General features: G+C 41.6%; 1 protein-coding gene across 1 annotated transcript; it reads left to right on the top strand.

Moving 5' to 3' along the window:
• Positions 1-174: 174 nt before the first annotated feature.
• On the top strand, positions 175-18356 carry RAB2B (RAB2B, member RAS oncogene family). The gene is made up of 8 exons (XM_063715509.1): positions 175-311; positions 539-610; positions 2159-2226; positions 8639-8721; positions 8942-9034; positions 13633-13744; positions 14975-15043; positions 16092-18356. The coding sequence occupies exons 1-8, from the start codon at positions 266-268 to the stop codon at positions 16197-16199; spliced, it is 651 nt and encodes a 216-aa protein (XP_063571579.1). The 5' UTR covers positions 175-265; the 3' UTR covers positions 16200-18356.

Raw genomic sequence — 18356 nt, 5'->3', positions numbered from 1 at the left:
GTCAGGCGCTGGGCTATCGCCCCCTGGAGTTTGGAGGGATAATGGCATGTAGAAGTGCTACAGGCTTTCCTGGAGGTGGCGTTGGGTACTCCCGACCTAAGGATGATTTCTGGAGAGAGCAATAGAGACGTGATCTGGGCTAGAGGAGCCGGAGGGGCGGGGGGCGGGGGGAGAAGAAGAAGATCGGTAGATTGAGTGGCTAGAGGGGTCGGAGGTAAGTGGCTGTAGAAGTCGGGCGGACCAGGAACCCAGAGGACGCGACACCATGACTTATGCTTATCTCTTCAAGTATATCATCATCGGAGACACAGGTAACCCTCAGGTGGTTCGCCTTCAAGGCTGGAGCGGGCATTCGAAGCTCCCAAATTGGGTGGCGGGGGCGGGGCTCACTTTGTGGGCTGGGCGATTCGAGACGGGCGGGGCGGTTCGGGGCGGCCGGGGGCGGGGCTCGGGAGCCCCCCTTCTCTGGTCCGGGAAGTCCATACTCTGGAAGGTGTTCCAGGGCTGCGTGACTCCGGGAGTGTGCTTTCTCTTTCAGGTGTGGGGAAGTCATGTCTCCTCCTGCAGTTTACAGATAAGCGGTTCCAGCCTGTACACGACCTCACAATAGGTAAGTGCATCTACTTGTTCAAGTAAATGCACAAGTGTTCGCAGTAAAAAGTTACTCCTCACTACTTTAAACTAGTCCAAACTTATGTTAATGAAGTGACCAATCAAACGTTGATATGTGGGGAGTAGTGTAAGGGAGAGTATATATTTGAAAGGTAACTTTTTAGAGTGTGAGGTGTAGACTTGTCATACAGTTTTTTTTCCAAATACAATTTGTATGTTTATGGAAAATCCCACGAAAGCATAACTGCTTATTTATAAACTCATCTGTGCTTTGAGATAAATTAATACCAGCCTTATTTTTAAAAAGTAAACACCAATACATGGACATTTTTTATATTGGTGAAGAAGCAAATTGAAGAGGCATCCCTGCCTTAGAATTAACAGGCAAATAAAACTAAAAACTTTCCTTTTAAATAAAAGAGTGTGTTAACAGTTCCTCAAACGCACTGGGGATCCTGGAAAATATTAACATTTCCCACACATTTGTGATAAGGCATGGCCTGAAGAGGCTTTTAACTACCCCCTCTTCCTTATCTCCATAACCCCAGTCCAAATAAACGACATATATGAAACTAGCTTTCTTGCCATGTAAATGCAGTTTGTAAATAAACCCATGCATCCCCATTCTTACCATATTGCTACTTCCAAGTCCCACCTGTATGGAAATCTGAAGCTACCACTGTTCCTAAGAGATTTATTTAGAGTCAAATGATTGATGGGGTTAGGAAAGGATTTGGCATATATCAACCAAAAGGTATTTTAAAGGGAATATTGAGCGAATTCTCACTTTGTGGTAGGGGCTAATGATACAATGCTTAACAAGGCAACAATGCTTAATTGTGCCTCTGACAATTATTGGAGATATAAAATGTATTGTTAAAAAAATTAGGTGGGCGTTGTGGCGTGTGCCTGTAAGGTACTTACTTGGGAGGCTGAGGCAGAAGAATCACTTGAACTCAAGAGGTGGAGGCTGCAGTGAGGAGAGATCGCGCCACTGCACTCCAGCCTGGGTGACGGAGCGAGACTCCATCTCAAAAAAAAAAAAAAAAGTATTGTTTCTGAGAACCTATTTCTTAGGCTCTTTTCTTAAAGAAAAAATCTGGAATTGCAAAAAAATAAATATTGTTTTAAGTAGAGACTAAAAAGTGACTGAGAAAGTGTCAGGAAATATTTCCAGAATTTTTAGGAGTTTTTTGGAAAAGTTACAAAACTAAATGTTACCTAATCAAATTTAAGCATTAACTAACATTGCTAAAAAAGTATTCACCTTTTTAAATTTGACTTCTTAATTGGTTTTATTTTCCCATATCTGCTTTTTGGTTACATTCCTGACGTCATTTAGCACAATTTTTTAATTCTGGAAGGGAAATGAAGAACCTTAAGAAACACAAAATTAATTGGAGCAAATAGGCAGCAATAATGGAATTAGTGGCATTGAGTTCAGACAAAGGATGGGTATAACACATTGAGGAAAGGCAGGAACCTCCCACTCCACATGGCTGCTGTTCATGAGAATCACATTCTTTCTCTCTGTCTTTACCGACAGGTGTGGAGTTTGGAGCTCGTATGGTCAACATTGATGGAAAACAAATCAAACTGCAAATCTGGGATACGGTGAGAGTACAAAATAATTTAGTCTCTGACCAATATCCAAGTATAACAAGAAAAGCTGATGCAAAGGAAAGGGGCGATGAGGGTGGGACTAATGGTGTGGATAAAGTAGGGGAAAGGTGAAATCAAAGAGAGAAGCTTTTGATTCTATCTGCTACAGTTACAAATTCTGGATGCTATATCTTTGTGTTGTAAACGATCCAAGCAATAGTTTATTCTAGTAAAAATAAAATGAAACAATATAAATTTATAGAATAGAAAGTAAATGTCCCCTTTTTATACATAAACTCTTTCTCCCTTCCTGTCTTGGTTGCTACCCTAGCAGGGAAATCATTACTGATGATTCCATGTGTATGCTTTCAGACTTTTTCTATGCATTTAGATACATACATGTAAACACATAGAAATATGTGGTAGTAGTTTTGTTTTTATTAGTGTTTACATATATAGAATCATGACAGAGTAGACCTAGTTGTCTGACTTAGATTGTATATTAAATAATCTCTATGTTGTGGAGACCTTTCCATATCAGTACATATAGATCTATTTCATTCCTTTTAACCACTGCATAATCATGGAATGTCAGTAGCATAATTTATGTAACCATCATCCCACTGATAGAAATTTGGGTTGTTTTCCAATTTTTAATTATTGCAAAATTTCACTGAACATTCTTTTTTTTGAGACAGAGGTTCACTCTTGTCACCCAGGCTGGAATGCAATGGCGTGATCTTGGCTCACCACAACCTCCACCTCCTGGGTTCAAGCAATTCTCCAGCCTCAGCCTCCTGAGTAGCTGGGATTACAGGCACCCACCACCACATGTGGCTAATGTTTTTTGTATTTTTTGTGTTTTTTTTTTTGAGACAGAGTCTTACTCTGTCGCCCAGGCTGGAGTGCAGTGGCGCGATCTCAGCTCACTGCAAGCTCTGCCTCCTGGGTTCATGCCATTCTCCTGTCTCAGCCTCCCGAATAGCTGGGACTACAGGCGCCCGACACCACGCCTGGCTAATTTTTTGTATTTTTAGTAGAGACGGGGTTTCACCGTGTTAGCCAGCACGGTCTCGATCTCCTGACCTCGTGATCCGCCTGCCTCAGCCTCCCAAAGTGCCGGGATTACAGGTGTGAGCCACCGCTCCTGGGCGTTTTTTGTGTTTTTAATAGAGATGGGGTTTTGCCATGTTGGTCAGGCTGGTCTTGAACTGATCTCAGGTGATCCACCCACCTAGGCCTCTCAAAATGCTGGGATTACAGGTGTGAGCCGCAGTGCCCAGCCTGAACATTCTTATTTACTAAAGTCTTTATGCCAATGTTTGAGAATTTTTGTTGAATACCTGCCCAGAAATGGAAATTCTGTCAAAAGCTTGTACATATTTTCAAATTTGATACATGTAGTAATGCCAAAATTTAGCTTGGCTTAGTGTAGTTTTGCCCTATCCAGATAAATTGCTTTCATGTGCATTATCTCATTTGCTTTGTGCCTTTTTCCCCCTAAGTAAAATAATACCTTAGTCTCCATTCTAGTTAAAGGGAGCTAGTAAATAGTTCATAATATTCGGCTAAAATCTCTTACTTTTTTTGCTTGCTTCTTACTATGTGATTCTGTTTCTTCTCTGAACTGAGAGCTAAAGCCATTATATCTACAAACATCATACAAATTATTTTTCCTTTTTTCTTTTCCTCCCTTTCCTCTCCTTCCCTCCCCAGTGCTCCTCACCACACGCAAGTGTATGTCTTAAAAGTAGTTGAAGCTTCAGTTCGTCTGTCTATCTATCCATCTATCCGTCTATCTCTACAGATCTATCCCCCACCCCCCTGCACTGGGGAATTTTTGTATTTTTTTGTAGAGACGGGGGTTTCAACATGTTGCCCAGGCTGGTCTCGAATTCCTGGACTCAAGTGATCCGCCCTCCTCAGCCTCCCAAAGGGTTGGGATTACAGGCATGAGCCTTGGCACCTGGCCCAAATGAATGTTTTGATGCCGGGGGGGAGAAACCCCAATAAGTGCCATTTAATGGAATGGTCATGGCAATGGCCTTTTTGTTTGTTTGTTTGTTTTTAAGCACTCACATGGGACATGGTTGGATCATGAAAGTAAGAAAGTTGAGAGCTTGTTTCTGCTGAGAGAGCATAAAGAGAAAAACAAAAAGAAAGTTGAGAGCCACAACTTTGGACAGAATCCTTAAGAACTACATGGTCATCCAACTGGCCTAGTTCTTTTCTCTTCCCTCTTAAAATTGTCTTGAGATTAATATTTGCTAAATCATAAAAAGGAACCAGTTTCAGAACACTGTGGTTTTCTATTTATTTTGAAAATTTTAAAAGATTCATATCTATAATAATGTGTCCATCTAGTCTGTCGCCTTTTGGGTAAGTCTGGTCATTTCTCCCTTGTCAGCCCTGATCTCCTGCCCGTTGTTTACCCATCTTAGCTTCCCACTTTATTGACCCATTCTCTCACTTACTTTCAAACCCATCCTACATGAAAATGTTTAGGGATTACCGTGATAGGTATTTTAAAGAGATTAGGTTGTCCAAAGGTTTTTGTTGTCTTTGTTCTGGCATTTATATGGATTTAGAGATGCATATTTTAAAAAATCGTGTGTGTGTGTGTGTGTGTGTGTGTGTGTGTGTATACGTATTCCTAAATAATCATGCTAATGAATAGGTATTTTACTGTAATATAAAATACTCATCAAATAATATCAGATTGGTTTGTATTTTACTTTGGAATGCAGTTAAAATTTTTTTTTCCTTAATAAACCGTTCATTGGAAGGAATGCATTTTGATTCTTAGGAAAATGGTGTATCTGACTTTCTAGGAGTTGATACTTCAAACTGTATATCTTAAAACAATATAGTATGATGCTTCCACTTGGGAGAGATTAGAAAGCTATTAATTATCTTATCAAACCTTCATCTAGGCTGGGTGTGGTGGCTCACGCCTGTAATTCCAGCACTTTGGGAGGCTGAGGCTGGCAGATCGCCTGAGGTCAGGAGTTACCAGCCTGGCCAACAAGGTGAAACCCCGTCTCTACTAAAAATACAAAAATTAGCCAGGTGTGGTGGCGGGCGCCTGTAATCTCAGCTACTGGGGAGGCTGAGGCAGGAGAATCACTTGAACCTGGGAGGTGGAGGTTGCAGTGAGCCAGGATCATGCCACTGCACTCCAGCCTGGGCAACAGAGTGAGACTCCCTCTCAAAAAAGAAAAAAAAACCTTCATCTTAGTTCATTGCTGCTGCAGATTTTCTTTTTTTTTTTTTTTTTTTTTGACAGGGTCTTGCTCTGTTACCCAAGCTGGAGTGCAGTGGCACCATCTCCACTCACTGCACCCTCAACCTCTCCAGCTCAAGCAGTCCTCCCACCTCAGCCCCTCAAGTAACTGGGACTACAGATGTGCGCCATCACACTTGGCTAATTTTTTGTATTTTTTTGAGGTGTGGTTTCACCATGTTGCCCAGGCTGGTCTCAAACTCCTGAGCTCAAGTGATGTGCCCACCTTGGCCTCCCAAAGTGTTGGGATTATAGGCATGATCCACGGTGCCCAGCCTGCTGCTTCAGATTTTTTTACTGGGGATGGACAAGGATACCTGAGGCTGATATAGACAAGCCCAAGTTGAACTGCTCACTCTTTCTAGCTTACTGGTTCACAAACTTTGGCTCATGAACTAGATTGAGATGAAGTAGAGTGATTTTTTTTTTTTTTTAAGTTAGAGTCTCACTCTGTCGCCTAGGCTGGAGTGCAATAGCGCCATCTCGGCTTACTGCAGCCTCCGCCTCCCGGGCTCGAGCAGTTCTCTTGCCTTAGCCTCCTGAGTAGCTGGGATTACAGGCGTGCACCACCACGCCCACCAATTTTTTTTTTTTTTTTTTTTGTATTTTTAGCAGAGACGGGGTTTCACCATGTTGGTCAGGCTGGTCTCAAACTCCTGACCTCGTGATCTGCCCGCCTTGGCCTCCCAAAGTGCTGGGATTACAGGCATAAGCCACTGCGCCTGGTGAGTGATTTGATTTTAAAAGGTTTTCTCATGACCCACTGATAGCATTTTCAGCTGCTAAAGTTAAATGCTGCCATGTGATTGAACCATCATGTGTGCCTCCCTCAAACTTTCCCTTTTAGTTCTTGGTAGGCTGTGAGGGAAGTAGAGGGAGGCTTACAACCATAGCAGAAGAGGAGAAAAAGTAAGCGCTAAAAGGAAAACAAGACCCAAATAACATAAGACATTAGGGAGTAAATATAAAACTGTAAGTATTTTTTTAATCTTAAAATATTATTAGTATTATGACAGGGGACTTTAGAATTAGTTTTTATTTTCTGATTCTGATTCTCTAACAGCTATGCAACTCACTCAAATGTTTCTATGATTCTTATAGAAAGAGATTCTTCTGTTGTTGGAAAATTAACCTTAGAGTTAGTATACTGGAATTCTCTTCTCACCTACAAACCCCAGTTTAGGTTATATGATATAGTGGCTAAGAGGACAAGTTTTTGTCCTAGGAAGTACTAAGATCCTAAGTTTAAATTATGGCTCTAGCACTTAATAAGCTTTATGATTTGGGGCCATTTATTAAACTTGTGTGAGCCTCATTTTCCCCATTTTTAAAAGGGAATAATAGGCCAGGCGCGGTGGCTCATGCCTGTAATCCCAGCACTTTGGGAGGCTGAGGCGGGCGGGTCATGAGGTCAGGAGTTCAAGACCAGCCTAGCCAACATAGTGAAAACCCATCCCGGCCGGGCGCGGTGGCTTACGCCTGTAATCCCAGCACTTTGGGAGGCCGAGGCGGGCAGATCATGAGGTCAGGAGATCGAGACCATCCTGGCTAACACAGTGAAACCCCGTCTCTACTAAAAATACAAAAAAAATTAGCCGGGCGTGGTGGTGGGCGCCTGTAGTACCAGCTCCTCAGGAGGCTGAGACAGGAGAATGGCGTGAACCCAGGAGGCGGAGCTTGCAGTGAGCCAAGATCACGTGCCACTGCACTCCGGCCTGGGCTACAGAGCGAGACTCCGTCTCAAAAAAAAAGCCCATCTCTACCAAAAATACAAAAAAATTAGCCGGGCATGGTGGTGGGAGCCTGTAATCCCAGCTAATTGGGAGGCTGAAACAAGGAGAATTGCTTGAACCTGGGAGGCGGAGGTTGCAGTGAGCCAAGATTGCGCCACTGCACTCCAGCCCGGGCAACAGAGTTAGACTCCCTCTCAAAAAAAAAAAAAGGAATAATAATAATAATATCGGACCCAGGGTTGCTAAGAGAAGTAAATGAAATAATATGTAATCATCTCTTAAAGTTCCTAGCACATTGTATATGCCAAAAAGTAGTTTATAGTACTATTGCAGTGTTATAATTAGTATTACCACTATTATTGGTATTACACTATGAGAAAGCCATTTATTTTCCCACATCCTTAATCATGATTCTCCCATTTGTAACCTATAAATTATAGTCCTACCTCCTGTTATGTAGGGATGTAAGGATAAATTATTTCAAGAATGTGAAAACTTTCTTAATAGGCTAGATTCAATGTACAGGGTATTCACATTATTTAAAAAATGTTTTTGTTTTCCCTAAAGGAAAAAAAAAGAACTAGTCCATCAAGAAAGCAAACGTACCCAGTATTATGGGGGCATTAATAAATTACTCAGTTTTAAATAGAACTTAATATCTTTGTCCAACTGGAAATGAGATTAGAGTGTGAACATTTGGATTTTTCTAGGAAAACTCTATGCTGGGCCCTGGGCTTCTTTCTCTGTTCCTTATTCCTATTTCCCATGACAGAAGCCCAGCAAGGGACATCTAGGTAGTCCTGCATTATTAGTGGAACACTAAAGGTCAGTTAGAAGATAATCAGTTGACGTGCTTTTAATCTAATTTTTATATTGATTCATTGGAATGAAATTTCTATTAGACCAGGTTTTGGCATTCTATGATAACTTTCCTTTTTACAGATAAAGAAATAGGAACAGAAAGATTAATATGGTGTGTTCAATATCATATTTGGGATTGAAAAAAATGACATACACTCCGTTTCCAGTCCTATTTCCAGTTGTTCTTTCATGAGGATATTGGGAAATGTATGCAAATGTCTTCATCGTCTTTATCATGCTGACTGTGGGGTGCCACGGGTATTTAGTGACTGGGATCCAGGATGCTAAACATCCACTAATCTGATGGACAGTCTCTCAGGAAGAGTAAGTGACTGCCCAAAATATCAATGCATTCCCATAGAAAAATACTGATTTCCCACTTGGGTTTCTTCTCGGGCAGGCATGTTTTCTTTCCCTAATTCTCTTTTCGTAATAGAAATTCTTGTTTTAGTTAAGTCCTTTGTATTAGGGTGGCATGTGATCAAGTCCGTTCTGTGGAAATAACCTGGTTTTGTTGGGATTTTTTGTTGCCACGTTGGCGGGAAAGGCTGGGCAAGAATCCTTCCGTTCTATCACCCGTTCCTACTACAGGGGAGCAGCTGGAGCACTGCTGGTGTACGACATTACAAGGTGAGCCAGATCTGGTGCATGGGAGGGAGATTCTTCCCTACATCCTCTAAAGCTTTTTTTTTTTTTCTATCTACTGATTCTGTTAAGGATGTTAACTAGGAATGGCCTCTCTAATATTTTTCTTTACACATATGGCTTCCCCTCTTTTCCTATACACTTGGAGTTGTTTTGGCCTTTTGAAATGTGTCTCTGATCCACATTCTAAATTTTTCTGCTATAGGCGTGAAACCTTCAACCACCTGACCTCATGGTTAGAGGATGCCCGGCAGCACTCTAGTTCCAACATGGTTATCATGCTCATTGGGAATAAGAGGTAAAATTGTATCCATGTGAATAATAGTTAACAGGAGTCATCTAGGTACTCTATGCATGTTGAATATCTTCATCCCCAAACTTTCTCAGTTTATAGTGGTCTTAGTGTTTCAGTAAAAAAAAAAATTTTGTTGTGATAAAATATATATGACACAAAATTTACCATTTTAACTATTTTTAAGCATACAGTTCTGTAGCATTAAGAATATCCATTGTTCCACAGCCATCACCAACATCCATCTCCAGAACTTTTTCATCTTCTCAAACTCTATACACATTCAACAGTAACTCCCCATCTTCCCTCCCCCATCCCCGTCATCCCTCAGCCCCTGACAACCATCATTCTACTTTCTCTATGAATTTGACTACTACTGGTACCTCATACAAGTAGACTCATGTAATACTTGTGCTTTTATGACTGGCTTATTTCACTTAGCATAATGTCTTCGAGGTTTATCCATATTGTAGCATGTGTCAGAATTTCCTTCCTTTTTAAAGATGAGTAATATTCATTGTATGCATATACCACATTTTGTTTATCCATCTGTCCATGGACACTTGGGTTGCTGCCATCCTTTGACTATTGTGAATAATGCTGCTATGAACATGGATCTGTTCAAGTCCCAGCTCTGAATTCTTTTGGGTATATGCCCAGAAGTGGGATTGCTGGATCATATGGTAATTCTGTCTTTTATTTTTTGAGGAACTACCATACCATTTTCCATAGCAGCAGTCTCATTTTACATTCTTTCCAGCAATGTACAAGGATTCCAGTTTCTCTACATCCTTAACAACACTGGTTATTCTCAGTAAATTTTTCTTGACACCCATAGGCCAAAAGAAATACCTAATAGTTTTATTAAATAGTTATACCCAAACAACATGAGTATTTTTTATGACTGCTTAGTAACTGTTTGAAAATAAAAAGGCCAGGCGCAGTGGCGTATGCCTGTAATCCCAGCTCTGGAAGGATTGCTTGAGCCCATAAGTTCAAGACTAGCCTGGGCAACATAGTGAGCCCTTGTTTATACAAAAAAATTTTTAAATGAGGTGGGAGGATCACTTGGGCCTGTGAGGTCGAGGCTGCAATGAAGCTGTAATTGTACCACTGCACTCCTGCCTCAGCAACAGGAGTGAGACCCTGTATAAAAAAAAGAAAAAATATGCCGGGCGTGGTGGCTCACGCCCGTAATCCTTGCACTTTGGGAGGCCGAGGCAGGTAGATTGGAAGGTCAGGAGTTCAAAACCAGCCTGGCCAATATGGTGAAACCCCGTCTCTACTGAAAAACTACAAAAAGTAGCCAGGCGTGGTGGTGTGCACCTCTGGTCCCAGCTATTCGGGAGCTTGAGGCAGGAGAATTGCTTGAACTCAGGAGGCAGAGGTTGCAGTGAGCTGAGATAGCGCCACTGCACTCCAGCCTGGGTGACAGAGTGAGACTTTGTCTCAAAAAAAAAAAAAAATTATTTCATTCTTAAATAGCAACAGTTACTTACTAAAGACCTCTATGTGTCTGTTGGGCACTGCATAGCTTCTCAAACCTTGGAATCACGATTGCACACTGCTACTCTCATTTCCCATTCCATGTTGATTTTTGTGTAGTGCTTGCTTTTTTATAACAGCAACTGCCAAAAACAGCTTCTCAGAGATATGAAGATATTGAACGAATTTTATCATGGTCTGATATTGACATTGCAACTGTTTTAAGCTTGTAATTCATTTAGTATCCTTGTGTTGAGTGTTACTGTGTTTTTCTCAAAAGTTTAAGGTATCCCATGGCACCCTTGTGAGTTTGTAGTAGTGCCCAGAGTGTACTATTTGAGAACTGTGACCACAGGCTAATTGGTTTTTTGTTTGTTCGTTTGTTTTTGTTTGTTTGTTTTGAGATGGAGTTTCACTCGTCACCCAGGCTAGAGTGCAATGGCGTGATCTCGTCTCACCGCAACCTCCACCTCCTGGGTTCAAGCGATTCTCCTGCCTCAGTCTCCCGAGTAGCTGGGATTACAGGCATGTGCCACCACGCCCAGTTAATTTTTTTGTATTTTTAGTATAGACGGGTTTTCTCCATGTTGGTCAGGCTGGTCTTGAACTCCTGACCTCAGGTGATCCGCCCACTTCGGCCTCCCAAAGTACTGGGATTACAGGCATGAGCCACCACACCCAGCCTGCTAATTATTTTTAGTGTATCAGTCAATTTATTGAAAACGACTGTGCCAGATTCTGAGTTTGCAAGGTGGAAAAAAGTCGTCCCCCTGCTCTTGTGGAGCTTACAGTCTAGTGGGGGCATAGATGTTAAATGTAAAATTATTTGTATCAAATTGTAAATTGTGATAAATGCAATGGAGGAAAAATGGCGCTATGAAAGAATAACAGGGTACCTACTTTTGATTAGGAGTGATATTAAGCTGGGATCTGAAGGATGGACAAGAGCCTGCTGGGCAAAGATATTTTAAAAGGGTATTACTTGGGGGGGAACAAACTATACAAACGCCTTGAACTTGGAAGAAGCTTGACACGTTTATTGAAAGAAACCTAGTATGATTGGACTAAATCAAGAGGGAATAGTGCAAGATGAGGTTGGAAAAGTAGGTAGGGACCAGATTTTATAGCACCTTAGAGGCCTGAGTAAGGGTTTTGGATTTTATTCTAAATACATGGAAATTGAAGCTTGGGAGATGGGGGATTAAAAATAATAATAAATAAATACACTGGAAGCATTTTAAAGTTTTAAGTAGAGAAGTAGCTTGATCAGATTTTAAAAGATCACTGGAGGAGAACAAGAGCTGAAGTAGGATCCCAGTTGCAATAGTCTACATGAGAAAGAATGGTGGCTTGGTCTAGGAAGTGACCCTGGAAAGAGAAAGAAAGGATGATTTTAAGGTACATATTGGAAGTACTTCACTTTGGAATGGATTAGATATTTGGAGTAGGGAGGAAAGGGTATCAATAATAACACTTTGGTTTTTGGCTTATGCCATTTACTGAGATACAGAAGCCTGCAGCAAACACAGGCTGGGGGAAAAGAAGTTCCATTTTGATGTGTTAAGTTTGAAGTCCGTTTTATGTATCAGTGTGGAAATGAAGAATTCACAAATGTACAAATCTGGTGCTTAGTCAAGCATCTGGGCTAGAGGTACAGATTTGGGAGGGTTGACATTTAGACAGTTCTTCCCTGGTCTTCACACAGCTGATGGTATAATAAATTAAAATGTTGTAGATTTGTTGTTCTTTAATGGTCTTACACTTCTTTTCCAAGGAGTTGGGAAACTGGAAACCTCCCAAATGAAAATTTTCAAATTGAAAAATACGAATCACAAACAGCCCAACCTTGCCTTATTCTTCAGTTTTTTTTTGGTTTTGTTTTTTTTGCGACAAGGTCTCATGCTGTTGCCCAGGCTGGAGTACAGTGACGTGCTCAGCTCACGGCAACCTGTTTCCAGGGCTCAAGAGATCCTCTCACCTCAGCCTCTCACGTAGCTGGTACTACAGGCATGTGTCACCACGCTCTGCTGATTTTTAAATTTTTGTAGAGACAGGGTCTCACTGTATTGTGCAGGCTGGTCTTAAACTCCTGGGCTCAAGTAATCCTCCTGCCTCAGCCTCCCACAGTGCTGGGATTATAGACATGAGCCACCACGCCCAGCTCTTCAGACTTTTATCCTGTTTTTCATAAAGTCTTTTGTTGCCATTTTTATTCCCTTTTTCAGTCCTTAGCTCTTATCTTTTTTTCACCTAATTTTATCCATATCACTTTCTCTGAATTCCCTGGTGGCAAGCTGCTTTTATGTGCACTAGTAACGAAACCAGTGAGAATTAAGACAACTGTGTTTTCCTTATTCCTGGCTCATTCTCTTCTTGTGGATTGATTCCAGTAAAAAAGGAAGATGCTCATCACTGCTGGATGGGACATCTTATGACTTTGTTTCTGCTTTCTAGTAACTAGAGTTTTCCTTTTTTTTTCCCCCCCAAGATACAGTCTTGCTCTGTCGCTGAGGCTGGAGTGCAATGGCGCGATCTCAGCTTACTGCAACCTCCGCCTCCCGTGTTCAAGCAATTCTCCTGCCTCAGCCTCCCGAGTAGCTGGGATTACAGGCGCCTGCCACCATACTCAGCTAATTTTTGTATTTTTAGTAGAGATGGGATTTCACCATCTTGGCCAGGCTGGTCTCGAACTCCTGACCTCGTGATCCACCTGCCTCGGCATCCCAAAGAGCTGGGATTAGAGGCATGAGCAACTGTGCGCAGCCAAGTTTTTTTTTTTTCCTCATCTATACTTTGTTCTCCTTGATCTCAATGGAAAAACAAGCAATAGAGCATAAGCTTTGTGTAACTATGGGGGCTTGCCTAACCCTTGATAAGCCATTTTCTCTGTAATAGAGTGAGGTATTATCTTCAACTATGCAGCAGCTGTCCCAAAACTAAAGAATATTTTCCAAGATGCTACAAAAATCAGTAACTCTATATAAGAGAGTATCATGTAGGATCTACATTCTTTATGAAATAACTGGCAGTTGAAAGCACAATGGAATTCTTTTAGAAATAGAATTTCCTCTTTCACTTGGATCTTTTTTTTAGTTTTCTCCTTAATTAATCTCTTGCAGTGACCTAGAGTCCCGCAGGGATGTGAAGAGAGAAGAAGGAGAGGCCTTTGCTAGGGAGCATGGACTTATATTCATGGAAACTTCAGCCAAAACAGCCTGCAATGTTGAAGAGGTACTATTTGGAAAACAGTGGGGAAAGCTCTTTAGAGATTACACCATTATTTGTCCTTGTATTCAGAATTCTCTTCTCCTATAAGAAATGGGTAAAGAAAGGATGTCTTGGCCGAGCGCAGTGGCTCATGCCTGTAATCCTAGCGTTTTGGGAGGCCAAGGCAGGCAGATTGCCTGAGCTTAGGAGTTTGTGACCAGCCTAGGCAATATGGTGAAACCCCATCTCTACTAAAATACAAAAAATTAGCCGGTCATGGCGGCGTGTGTCTGTAGTCCCAGTTACTCGGGAGGCTGAGGCAGGAGAATTACTTGAACCCAGGAGGCGGAGGTTGTAGTGAACTGAGATCCCGCCACTGCACTCCAGCCTACGCAACAGAGCGAAACTCCATCTCCAAAAAAAAAAAAAGCAAGAATGTCTTGTGATCGTAGTGACTACATGTCTCATTCCTTTTAAAGGAATTGTCCCATTTTCTTTTACCCTGATTCCCAAGGTTTTACTTTTGCTTTGGGTAACGTTAGTTGGCAAGTGTGGATTAGACACCACACTTGTTACTAGTAAATCACTCTGGTTGGAATGTCTAATGGGTTCTACTGTAGTCATTCCTAGGCCTGGTGTTGATGGTATCTTCAGTAACTAGTGGAGAATAGAGTATGTTTGTTTTATTTGTAGAAGGTGCCAACCTAGGAACATCTTGGGTCAGTACCAGAATACCACATAATCCTTTTGTTTTTGAAACTACTCTTAATGGCTTTTACAAGGACATTTGGGGGACCTTCTATGTTTTTTTTCTTTTTTGATTTTTTTTTTTTTTTAGACTGAGTCTCGTTCTGTTGCCCAGGCTGGAGTGCAGTGGTGTGATCTCAGCTCACTGCAACCTGCGCTCCTGGGTTTAAGCGATTTTCATGCCTCAGCCCCCGAGTAACTGGAATTACAGACATGCGCCACCACGCCCGGCTGATTTTTGTATTGTTAGTGGAGACGGGGTTTCACCATGTTGGGCAGGCTGGTGTCGAACTCCTGACCTCAAGTGACCTGCCCACCTCGGCCTCCCAAAGTGCTGGGATTACAGGCATGAGCCACTGCACCCAGCCGACCTTCTATGTTTCTTACTGTCTTCTAATGGTTCCTAATTCACCTTAGAAATTCAAATACGAATAATAATTAATATTCTCTTTCCCTCATTTCTCTACCTGAACTTGAGACTGATGATATGACTTATGTCTTTTTCAGGCCTTCATTAACACAGCCAAAGAAATATATAGGAAGATCCAGCAGGGTTTATTTGATGTCCACAATGAGGTAAGAAAGGGTAGAAGTGCTGGCAGTTAACTTTGGCTTGTTCTGAATACAACTGGAGGTTCCCTAGAATGGAATGCTTACATTCCCCATCTATCATTATACAATTTAAAAGCTCTGCCAATTCAACCTTTTTTTTTTTTTTTTTTTAAATCTAGGTACACAGAGACCTGTCATCATTTTCTGTTTTCCTCAAGTCTGACACTCAGAATGCTTAAAGAGATTATTGGTGATCTAAAAGACTTATACAATATGGGAGATTTTCTTGTCAACCTCAGTTTTTTACTATTCTAGAACATAAGGGAGGTATAATTCATAATTACTTAGGAGAGTAATTTCTATAAAGTAAACTCTGGAACAAAACAAAAAGAATCATATGCTACTTCTGCTCTTTGCCTCCTCCACTCTTACCTAATCACACCCTAATTCTGCACATAGCTATGACATTTAAGTATAACATTGTCCCTTAAAAATGAGCACAGGGGCCAGGTGTGGTGGCTCATGCTTATAATCTCAGCACTTTGAGAGGCTGAGCTGCGGAGATTGCTTGAAGCCAGGACTTTGAGACCAGTCTGGGCAACAAAGAGAGACTCCGTCTCTAAAATGAGCACAGGGGTGCAGTGGCGCACACGTAGTCTCAGCTACTTGGGAGGCTGAGGCAGGATCACTCGAGGCCAGAAGTTTAAGGCTATAGTGCACACTGATCATACCTGTGAATAGCCACTGGACTGCAGCCTGGGCAACATAGGGAGACCTCATTTCCTCAAGGAAAAAAAAAGTGCACAAAAGCCACTTCTAGTCAACTAGGATATTTAGACCACAGGTAGTCATCTTATTCTTACTGTCACAGATTATTGTTCCACATCAGTGTGGCTAGGGCATCTGGTTACCTGCCAAGGTCAAATCTGCTTTTAGAAAATATAATTAATGATTTCTCCTTTCTCCCCTTTCTGTTTTCTTTCTACCCTGGGATACAAGCAGAGATAGCCCCCTCCTGTCTCTCATTCACTTTAACACTGAGGTGGGAACTATTGCCTCTTTTCTTTTACAGGCAAATGGCATCAAGATTGGGCCCCAACAGTCAATTTCCACATCAGTGGGACCCAGTGCCTCCCAGCGGAACTCTCGTGACATAGGGTCCAACTCTGGCTGCTGCTGAACATCTGGCTTGAACTTTTTTTTCCTTCCTGGAATAGCTTCAGATCAATAGGCTTAATGAAAGAGATCTTTCTTGCTTTGGCTGAGAGCAGCCTCTTTTTAAAGTGTGATGTTTTGCCTTTCCACCTAAAGACCAGGAGAGAATTTGGGCCCTTACTGACCTGTCCTCCTTCAGGGACATGAGCATTCCCTATAGATTAGGGTTCTTCTTATCCTCCTATACTAATTTCTTAAATTGTTAGGATCAAAGTTGATTATCACAGTAGTTAAAAAATAATTTCATGGCAGGGCACCATGGCTCATGCCTGTAATCCTAGCACTTGGGGAGGCCAAGGTGGGCAGATCACCTGAGGTCAAGAGTTCGAGACCAGCCTGACCAACTTGGAGAAACGCCATCTCAACTGAAAATACAAAATTAGCTAGGTGTGGTGGTGCATGCCTGTAATCCCAGGTACTCGGGAGGCCAAGGCAGGAGAATTGCTTGAACCCAGGAGGTGAAGGTTGCACTAAGCCAAGGTTACGCCATTGCACTGCAGCCTGGGCAACAAGAGCAAAACTCTGTCTCAAATAAATAAATAATTTTTTTTTTTTTTTTTGGGACGGAGTCTCACTCTGTCTCCAGACTGGAGTGCAGTGGCATGATCTCGGCTCACTGCAATCTCCACTTTCCAGGTTCAAGCAGTTCTCCTGCCTCAACCTCCCCAGTAGCTGGGACTACAGGCGTGTGCCACCATGCCTGACTCATTTTTGTATTTTTAGTAGAGACGGGGTTTCACCACGTAGGCCAGGATGGTCTTGATCTCTTGACCTCGTGATCCACCCGCCTTGGCGTCCCAAAGTGCTGGGTTACAGGCGTGAGCCACCATGCCCGGCCTAAATAAATAATTTCATAAGCATATACAATCCGCTCCCCACTAAGAATTAGGGTCAAAGACATTCTGCTTGAACACTTGCAATTACCTAGATCTAGTTGGCCTTTGGTTGATAGATCCTCTGCCTCAGAATTTCATTGAGTTTTTTTCTTTCTTGCCTTTGGGGGTCTACTTGCCGCTTCCTAAGAATTCTTGTAGAAGGCAGTTCCCTCTACTTGCCCAAGAGCACTGAGTACTTCTCTACTATCCTATTATTAGCTTCTATCTCTTAGTGTAACTTCAAAACTTTTAAGAGCAGTGAAGTTGGTCAGGGACGTGTGGCCACTTATTATTACCTAAAGAAAACATTTGTTCCCTGTTCATTTTATTTTAGGGACCAGATCTAACATTGTAATGTCTTTCACCAGATAGACTTCTACTGTTTCATCAAACTCCCTTCTTAACTAGACCTAGACTTTCTACTCCAATCAGGCTAATCTACTTACTGAATGTGACGTATTTATTCCTAGTTCCATACCTTTGCACATGCCCTACTCTCCACTAACTATACTTAAAAGTCCAAAAATCTTTTCTTTAGTAACAGACTTAGGTACTTCTAAGCAATTATTAACACAATATTCCTTAGTTTTCATATGTTGGTTATTCATACGTATATTTATATGTATATTTATTTTTATGTATGTTACTATGTAAATATGGTTTGCAGTTGTTTTTGTGTGGAATCTTCTTTCCATATAAGTTGTAAGCTCCTTGAGAGCAGGATCCATGTCATTCCTTTATTTTTATAAATTACTCCCCCTATCATTCCTTTACAGTGCCTAGTGCTACTCATTATGTGTTCATTAAATTTCACTGACATCGTTAAAAACTTAAGGTTTATTTTACACTTTAAAGGAAACAAAAGACTTTAGAGTCCTCTCTTTGCAGTTCTGCCCCTCTCGTTTGTCTACCCTGGGTTTTACACTGTTCTTTTCCTTCTCCCCTCCCACCTTTCCCTGCCTTTTTGCCTCCATTCCATGAGGCGCACAGTAAGGCGGCCTGCTAGTAAGCAGGCAGATAAGTGGGCACCTGTCCAGCCATTCTCTTTTCAGAGCATACAATACTATCTTAGCCAAATTTGCCTTTGCTTCACTCATCATGCAGCCTTCTGGGTTGGTTGCTGTATATATCTTTTTTCCTTGATGTCCCATTCTCTTCCACAGCACTGAGGTCTTATGAAATTTTCTACTTTCTTTTTGCTGTTGATGAATTGTTTCATTATTAAATATATGCATGTATCAAAGCTA

The sequence above is a fragment of the Pongo abelii genome, chromosome 15, assembly GCF_028885655.2.
Source record: "Pongo abelii isolate AG06213 chromosome 15, NHGRI_mPonAbe1-v2.0_pri, whole genome shotgun sequence".
Classification (NCBI taxonomy): Eukaryota; Metazoa; Chordata; class Mammalia; order Primates; family Hominidae; genus Pongo; species Pongo abelii.
The sequence above is the reverse complement of the archived record's forward strand: the minus strand, read 5'-3'. Positions and strand labels throughout refer to the sequence as shown.